Source organism: Camellia sinensis, chromosome 3 (assembly GCF_055761805.1).
Source record: "Camellia sinensis isolate YWXY chromosome 3, ASM5576180v1, whole genome shotgun sequence".
NCBI classification, from domain to species: Eukaryota; Viridiplantae; Streptophyta; class Magnoliopsida; order Ericales; family Theaceae; genus Camellia; species Camellia sinensis.
The window spans coordinates 171,938,136-171,946,464 of record NC_138963.1 but is presented as its reverse complement, the minus strand read 5'-3'; the positions used below and the strand labels follow the sequence as shown (position 1 = coordinate 171,946,464).

At 38.4% G+C, this 8,329-nt stretch overlaps 1 protein-coding gene across 5 annotated transcripts; it reads left to right on the top strand.

Moving 5' to 3' along the window:
* The first annotated feature begins 2,207 nt into the window (after positions 1-2,207).
* LOC145822909 (uncharacterized) lies at positions 2,208-6,336 on the top strand. 5 transcript variants are annotated; one of them, XR_014364764.1, is made up of 6 exons: positions 2,837-3,286; positions 3,575-3,703; positions 4,430-4,528; positions 5,287-5,466; positions 6,035-6,130; positions 6,220-6,336. XR_014364764.1 is itself a non-coding variant. In XM_082921431.1 (5 exons), the coding sequence occupies exons 2-5, from the start codon at positions 3,275-3,277 to the stop codon at positions 5,335-5,337; spliced, it is 291 nt and encodes a 96-aa protein (XP_082777557.1). In that variant the 5' UTR covers positions 2,208-2,452; positions 3,247-3,274; the 3' UTR covers positions 5,338-5,791. The 5 variants fall into 5 exon arrangements, 2 of the variants coding, with proteins under 2 accessions (XP_082777557.1, XP_082777558.1); XM_082921431.1 differs by lacking the exons at positions 6,035-6,130; positions 6,220-6,336 and adding an exon at positions 2,208-2,452 and having other exon boundaries at positions 3,247-3,286; positions 5,287-5,791; XR_014364766.1 differs by having other exon boundaries at positions 4,430-5,466; positions 5,562-6,130.
* The last annotated feature ends 1,993 nt before the right edge of the window (positions 6,337-8,329 follow it).

Here is an 8,329-nt window from a genome sequence, read left to right as displayed (position 1 = left end):
TGTCTCTCCCTCTGTGTCTCTCGCTCATCTCTCTTTTCTCTATCTCTCTCATCTCTCGTCTCTCTTCTCTTTATCTCTCACGCTCATCTCTCTCTGTATCTCTCTCATTTATCTTTTGCACTTTTTTTTTCTCTCTCTCTCTTTGTCTGTCTCTTTTCACCCTTTTTTTCATCTTCCTCTCTCTATTCTCTTTCTCTCTCTTACTCATCACTCTTCTCTCTCTGTCTGTTTGTCTATCTATCTGTCTCTCTCTTTCTGTGTCTCTCACTCATCTATCTCTTCTCTCTTTTCTGTATCTCTCTCTGTCTCTTTCGTTCATCTCCCTTGTCTCTTTCTCTCTTGTTCTTCTCTCTTCTCTCGCTCTCTCTCATCTCTCTTTTCTCTCTGTCTCTATTGCTCATCTCTCTCTTATTTCTATCTCTCTCTCTCGTTCATCTCTCTTCTCTCTATGTCTCTCTCACTCATCTCTCTTATCTATATCTTTCTCTGTCTATCTCGTTCATCTCTCCTCTCTCTCTGTCTCTTTTTATGACTCTCACTCTCTATCCCTTTCTCTCTTTGTCTCTCTCTCTTTGTCTCTCTTCTTTTTCTCTCTCTCACTCATCACTCTTCTCTATCTGTCTGTCTTTGTCTCTTTTTCTCTTTGTCTCTCGCTCATCTCTCTTCTCTCTATCTCCCTCATCTTTTTTCTTTCTTTATCTCTCTCACTCATCTCCCTTCTTTTTATCTCTCTCTCTGTCTCTCTCACTCATCTTTCTTCTCTCTCTATCTCTCTCTTTTTCTATGTTTTTCTCCCGATCATCTCTTTTCGCTCTCATTCTCTTTCTTTCTTTGTCTATTTGCTACTCATCTTTTGTTTCTCTCTGTCTCTGTCTCTATCTCTTTCTTTCCATGACTCTCTCTCTCTCTCTTTCTCTCTATGTCTCTCTCTCACTCATCACTCTTCTCTCTCTCTTTCTCTCTCTATTATTTATTATTATAATTTTACTTTTTATTTATTATCATTTTGGAGGGATTTTTAAATTAATTTGGCGAGGAACTCTAGAGGGATTTCAAACACACTAAAATGAGTTAGGGCTTAAACACGTCTCTCTTTCTGCCATCGATTCTCTCGCGCCTCTGTCTCTCTCATTCCATCACTCTCTCTTTCTTTTCACCCATTTTGTCATCTTCCTCTCTCTCTTCTATTTCTCTCTCTTACTCATCACTCTTCTCTGTCTGTCTGTCTCTCTCTCTCTCCCTGTGTCTCTCACTTATCTATGTCTTTTCTCATATATTTTCTCTCTCTGTCTGTTTTGTTCATCTCTCTTCTCTCTATCTCTCTTGTTCATCTCTCTCCTCTCGCTTTCTCTTATCTCTCTTTCTCTCTCTGTCTCTCTCGCTCATCTCACTTCTCTCTATCTCTCTCTCTCTGTCTCTCTCGTTCATCTCTCTTCTTTCTATGTCTCTCTCGCTCATCTCTCTTCTCTCTATCTCTCTATCTGTCTCTCTCGTTCATCTCTCATCTCTCTATGTCTCTCTCGCTCATCTCTCTTCTCTCGATCTCTCTCTCTGTCTCTCTCATTCATCTCTCCTCTCTCTTTGTCTCTTTTTCTGTCTCTCACTCTCTATCTCTTTCTCTCTTTGTCTCTCTATCTCTCTCTCACTCTCTACTACTACTATTACCTCTCATCTACCACCGCCACTCTATCTCCTTTACCACTACCACAACTTTACCACTAATCTCCTTCCCCATCACCACCACCACCACCACCACCTCATATCCACCACCTTCACCACTACTGTCGCTTTCTCTTATCTACTACAAAAAATTAGTTCTTGATTTTTAGTATAAAAAAAAAATCGGCCACAAAAAAATATTTTTAATTGACCATAAAAAATAATTTTATTTTAACAAAAAATATTTTTCATTGAAATATTACCCCTACTTCTACCAAATAAAAAAAATTCATTAAAAAAAATGAAAAAAAATTCCCCCCGTTTTTTTCACTGACCCGCCTGCCCAAACTAATTTCCCCCCTTTTTACCGTCTTTCCCCCCCTTTTTTCATTTCCTTTCAGGTTTGCAGAGCTCCTGTTTTGAAACAACACGTCTCTCTCTCTCTCTCTCTCTCTCTCACGGAGGCGAGCGACGAGCGGCGAATTTTGGTTCGAGTTATGAGCTCCGAAGCTGCTTCTTCAAAGCTTCTTCACCAATTGCTGGGACTAGAAAATGTGCAGCGTTGGTGTCTGGGTTGTCCTCTGTTACTTCACCAACGATTTCATCGTTCAACGAGGTTCCAATCAGCTCAATCTCTGTTTTTCTTTGTTAAAAAATGGTTTTGATTTTTCGGTTTTTGTTTTTGTGTGCGATTCTAATTTCTATCTATGTGGGTTTTGACTGTTACTTTGTTGGGTATGGTTGGGTTTGGCTGATCATCACTGGCCGAGCTCCTGCTTTGCCTTTGTGGGCTGTGAGTATCATCATCCATTCAATTCGGTTCTATCTTTGCATCTATCTTCTTTCTTTTTTGATGACTTTTTTTTTTGTTCTTCTTTTCACTTTTCACTTCACTTTTCCTATTTGTCTTCTTTCAGATCATGTTAGGTAGAATAGCGATTTGGGTTGTTGCTAGTCTTGCAAGATTCAATATTGTTATTTATTTTTTTATCTGAATCTTCAAAGCACGTTTTGTGATTACTGTGTGGAATATTCATGTTCATGATTCCTAGTTATCCCAACTATTTGGAATTGATCATGGTCTAGTGATCTGTTCTAAATTGAATCAGATTCTGTAATTGATCTTAATTTTTGAATCTATGCATCTGTTGCACAAGTTACTGTATTTATTGATTCAGATTCCTAGTTATCCCAAAATTGTAATATTGTAGAGAGTTTCACAAATGATTCAACATTAGGGTGAAAAGGGTTTAACAATTTATTGGTAAACTTTTTTCTGTATTTTCTGAGGTGAGCTAGCTTGCCATATCATGAACCTATTGGTTGTTCTGTTGGCTTGTCTATTCATCATGATCTGAACTTGCTGATTGCAAGACTAAGTGAGTTTAATTTGCAGGACCACGTGATTCTGCTATATCAATGTGTTCCACATGTATATGTATCTTTTCTACCTCTTTTGTATTTTTGTGTTAATTCAATATATATATGTAATATGCACCTCAATTAGGAGAACAGATGCGCAAGCTTTTTTTTTGTGTCTGATAGTACTGTACTTACTGTTTTGGATTTTCACTATCAAAAACTCAGATTTTTCCCAAGAGTACTGGATGCAAATATGATATCACAGGTTTGTTTGTTATCTCTCTTGACATTTTGTTCTCATTTTTTTTTTCGTGCTGGACGAAACTAAAATATTATATATATATATATATATATTTTTCCTTCTCTCTAGGTCCTAGAAACCCTTCTCACATTGCTTTTACCCTTCCATTGTGTTATGAGAGTGTTTAATTAGGCACTTCATTCTTAATTTTCTTAACATACAGAATCATTCTTGTAATGGTATGATACAAGAGTACTGTAGCTCCCTTGAGATGTTTTTCCGTTAAATAATCCTTTGAATTTGTTATGTCAGTGTGCATCTGCAGTTGATAATTTGGCTACTTATTATTTCAAGCACATAACGGTTGGAGAGTCCCCCACTACACCAGCTGCTCTTAATCTTGCTCGGCATGTTGCAGGTCGCCCTGGTGTGTTTCCTGAAGTAAGTTGCTTCTTCTTTTTCTTCTTTTTTTATAAGTAGTTAACTGATTTCTCTTCATTTGAAATGCATATTATCAGCTTAAATATTCTAATGACAATTGAGAACCATAGGGTTTGGTTTGTCATAATGCCGACAGTGAATGGTGTCATATCAAATATAATTATGATAAATGATAATAAATTGGAGGTGATGCAATATTGTTTACATTGGTGACATTTTATTTATAATTTTCAATACCTTTGTATAATGTGCTTGGCTCACTTTATGCGAGATGATCCTTTGTGAAATGAGAAATTGTTCTTATTTTTCCTTCTCTTTTTCTTGGCACAATAATTTTCAGAACAATATCATGAGGGATTACACACATCATTTTGACCTTTGGTAGAATGCATTAGATGGGCATTCTTTATGGAGGAACGATATTTTATGGTTTTTAAATGTAACAAAAAACCATTGATTCATCTCATCTGATCACACAAATTTCTTTCATAAATGTGTGATTTGGATCCAAATTTCCTTTGATACATCTCATCTGATCACACAAAAATTTAGAAGCACTTCATTTTGTTCACTGATGAGTGAAAAATTGTATGTGTCTTGCTTTTAATATTTTTTGTTCTTCTTTGTTAATATTCATGCCATATTTATCTAAATTCTTGATATACATGCCGTCTCTCTCTCTCTCCTTTTTGTTATTGCTGATTATTTATTTTGTTACTTAACTAGATATTGAAAACCCTCTTTGAGATTGTCCTATTTGAGGACTGTGGCAACCAGTGGAGCCTTAGCAGACCAATGTTGAGCTTGATACTTATAAGTGAAGAGGTAATAGTTGAAACTGCAAATTTTGAACAAACTAAACAGTAGTCTTAAAAGGGGTTGGAATCTAAATTGTGGGATTTGTCAAACTGCAAATTTTGGAGCTGATTTTATGTGAGTTTGAAATATAGAATGAGATCATGTAGAAGCAAGATGAACCTGACATCATCAATTGAGTATATTGGAAGCACACCCATTTGACTGGCACAGCAACTATGTGTGACTAAATATATGCTCTCATGTGCACAAAAACTTGTGGAAAGGTTACCTACTTTTGCTGCTAAAAAGTGTATAATTGATGTGTGAAGCCATAATGAACATTGAATTTAAATTATGCTTTGAACATAACCTCACGCCTCTATCATCAGTCGTGCATGAAGTGTTTATGTTCATAGTGCAATGAACCATTTGGTTTGGACGAGAATCAACGTGTAACCTTTCCTCTAGTGATTTGACTGGGGAAATAGCTCCTGCTCTGTTTGGTCTCAAATCATTGAAGTATTTGTAAGTATTTTCTTCTTCACCAATGCAACTCTAACTATCTAAGCATTTTAAAATTACATGTTCCAGTTTTGGCAACAACAGGAGGAAAACTTATGGCATTCCCTAAAAGAAAAAATAAATTAACTTCTACTTTATTTCTCATTTCTCTTTCATTTTCTTTGCCCTCTACAAAAACATCCCAATAGGAACAAAAAGATTTATATGGGAAGGATTCCCTCTCATGATATTGGTAACCAGCAGTATAGCTTGTTTGTTTGCAGGGATTTATCATACAAGACCTCAAACAAGTCATTCTTGGAAACAAATGCTAATGGGGGCGATGAGGCCGGAACAGAGGAAGAGCAAGCAGCATTCATGACGGAGCTGGAAACTTTCCACAAAGTGAGGTGCTTGGAATTCAAACCCCCAAGATTTTATGGAGAGCCATTAAATTGCCTCAAGTGAGTTATGAGTGACCCTAATTGTCAAATTTGCTTGCTTTAATTTTTTGGGTGCTTCCTGATTTGCACTAATGTTTCTTGTATATGTGAGTTAGGTTATGGAGAGCAGTCATCAGACTTGGTGGGTATGATACCGCTATATATCAATATATAGGTTGATAGTATTTGGTATTAATTGATATATAACTGTATCACCGATATTGATATATATTTCAATACTGTTATTTAAAACCATGCTCTTGTCTGGTTTTACAAGAAAATTTGATTTGCCCTTTTTAATTTTGTATTCAATAATATTACAAACCCAGATTTAACTATCCAAAAATTACCCATAATTATCAGTTTGTGGTTGAAATTTATTCTATACATGAACCCTACCCCAAAAAAATTTAATTTCCCCCACACAATCACTCATTCATAATTTTCTAGGTGGATATGTCTGGGTCCCTAGCTTTTTTGTTTTGTATTTACTCATGGTATTGACAGGGTTAATAATGCCATTTGTTATGTTAAAAACCGAGTTGATGATTGGTCTCTTTCTGAACAAACTGCTTTCTCTTATGCTTAGCCTGGTCCGGATTCCATTGGAATCGTTGCTATTTCTCATGGTTGCACTGGTGTGGCAGCGCGTGCTTGCGGCCTGGTGGGTTTAGAGCCTACAAGGGTACGATAGTCTCCCTCTTTTTTCTTCTTTTTTGTAGTAGTTGTGGAGTTTATGTGAAGCATTTATCGGTTATGCTTCGCTACTTCCAGGTTGCAGAAATCCTTAAGGATCAGCCTTCGTGGTATCGCGATTGCCGAGCTGTGGATGTTCTAAATGTGCTGCCTACCGCTAATGGTGGAACCATTGAGCTGCTTTACATGCAGGTAGCATTAATTGTTCTATTCTCATATTGTATGATGGAGTACTTGTGTTATGATATAACTGCTTAATGGAATTTGAAATATTTGTGTAGACATCCCATTTTTGACCGCCCTTAAGACTTGGGCACCACTGATGTTTTGCTTGGCGGAGAAAGGTGTGCAGGGCAAATGTTCAGTTTCTTCGGCAAGGAGAGAGGCAAATCCTTCAAAACACTTTGTTTAGGGGTTTGGAGTTGAAGAAGAGAGGAAAGGAGAGGAGAAAACTAGTTTGGGAAAAGTTCGGCATGAATCCGGGTAGAAGCGAGTTGAGCAGCCCTCGCTGAATCGGGTTTATCTATCTGTACACTTGGAGTTTAGCTATGAGGCCACCACCGTCGGAAAGCTTACTTTCGGGGCTTCATTTTTCACTCAAGAATCTCTTAAAGCCAAGTCCGGGTGGGGGAGATATGATTGGTTGAAGTTGGGTATCATCCCGGTTGGATCGAATCTGCGCGGCTTCACCAAAATGGGCATAACTTTTTCCACAGGAGGAATTTTAATGCAAGGTTTGTGCCATTGGAAAGCTAACTTCCGGGGCTTCAATTTGGACACCAACCGGCCATTTTTTGACCTTACCGGCCATCCACCGGCACTATATTTATCCGGCCGGCAATTTATTGTGCCGACCGGCACTTTATTTTGCTGACCGGCAATTTTTGCTAGCCGACGACCTTCCGGGGCATTCTGCAGATTGAGTGGATTCCAGCTGTGCCAACTGGAATGCACAGAATCGATCCCCCACGCACATGTGTGTTTGTTTTGCACCTTGTGAGCCTTTGAACCCCTTAACCTTCTAGAAGCTTGAACCCTTTGGCCAAGAAGCTTGGCCAGCTGTTTTAGCTTCCTCTAGAAGCCTTGCACCCCCTTGAACCCCTTTGACCCTTTCCCTTTACTTAGCTTGTAAGTTAAATGCTTCCCTTGCCTTATATAAGCACCATTCCTCTCCCTTTGTCTAGGTTGGATGGTTTAAAGCAAAAAAACCAGAGATATACCAGGTATATCTGATATACATACATACAACCCTTGATCTCTCTCCATATCTCTCCCATTCAACCATCAAACACCCTTGTTCTTGGGCCATTTCTTCATCAACTCATAGCACAAGGCATCCAACGCCCATTCCAGCAGCTTGAGGCTGTCCTCCAGAGGTTAAAAGCTCCCAAACCCGGTCCAAAGGTTGCTAAAGATTGGTTCTACAAGGGTGAGTCCCATTTTCCCTCTTTTGTGCATTTTCTTGGCCTATATCTTAGCTCCTTGTGGTTACATATTTGGGCTCCGACCCAAACTTCAAATCATCATATTTTGAGGTCCTCTTCATGTTTGATTGAGGACCTCTTGCTGTTTGAGGACAGTAGCTTGCACTTCCTTCATTAGCCCTCTTTATGCCATAATTTTGCATAATATTTTTGGCTTGCGTGTGATCTGTTTTGAGGCATGTTATAAACTGTGAAGTTGCTTCTTTTGAGCCCTTCTTCAACATTGAAGAAGGGCTCAACACTGTTTGGATACTCTATGTGCTACTTGCTTTGAAATCCATGCGGTAGCCCCGTTTTTGTATGCCATTTTAGCCCCATCTTTGCTTGCTGTTTGGCCATGCCATAAACTGTAAAAATGCTTATGTCAGGGCTGCCTTGCTTCTGTCTTCATGCTCCATGTCCATATTATGCATGCTTTGTATAGCTGTAAGCCATTTCACGTGCCTAATTTTGCATTTCGGGATTCATTCCATGCGTTGAGTGTTGTTTCGTTATGTTTCGGGGCTGTTTTGCATCACCTATCACCTCTGAAATTTGCATGCAAATTGTCCATGTTTGTACCTTTCAAATGCGTCGAAAAGTGGCTTCATTATGCTTAAGTCTTGGACCATGTATCTATGCATGTTTGCATGTCATTTGCCTCCATGCACTTAGCATTTTGGCCACTGTTTTGGGCCTAACTAGAGCTACCTAATTCATGTTTA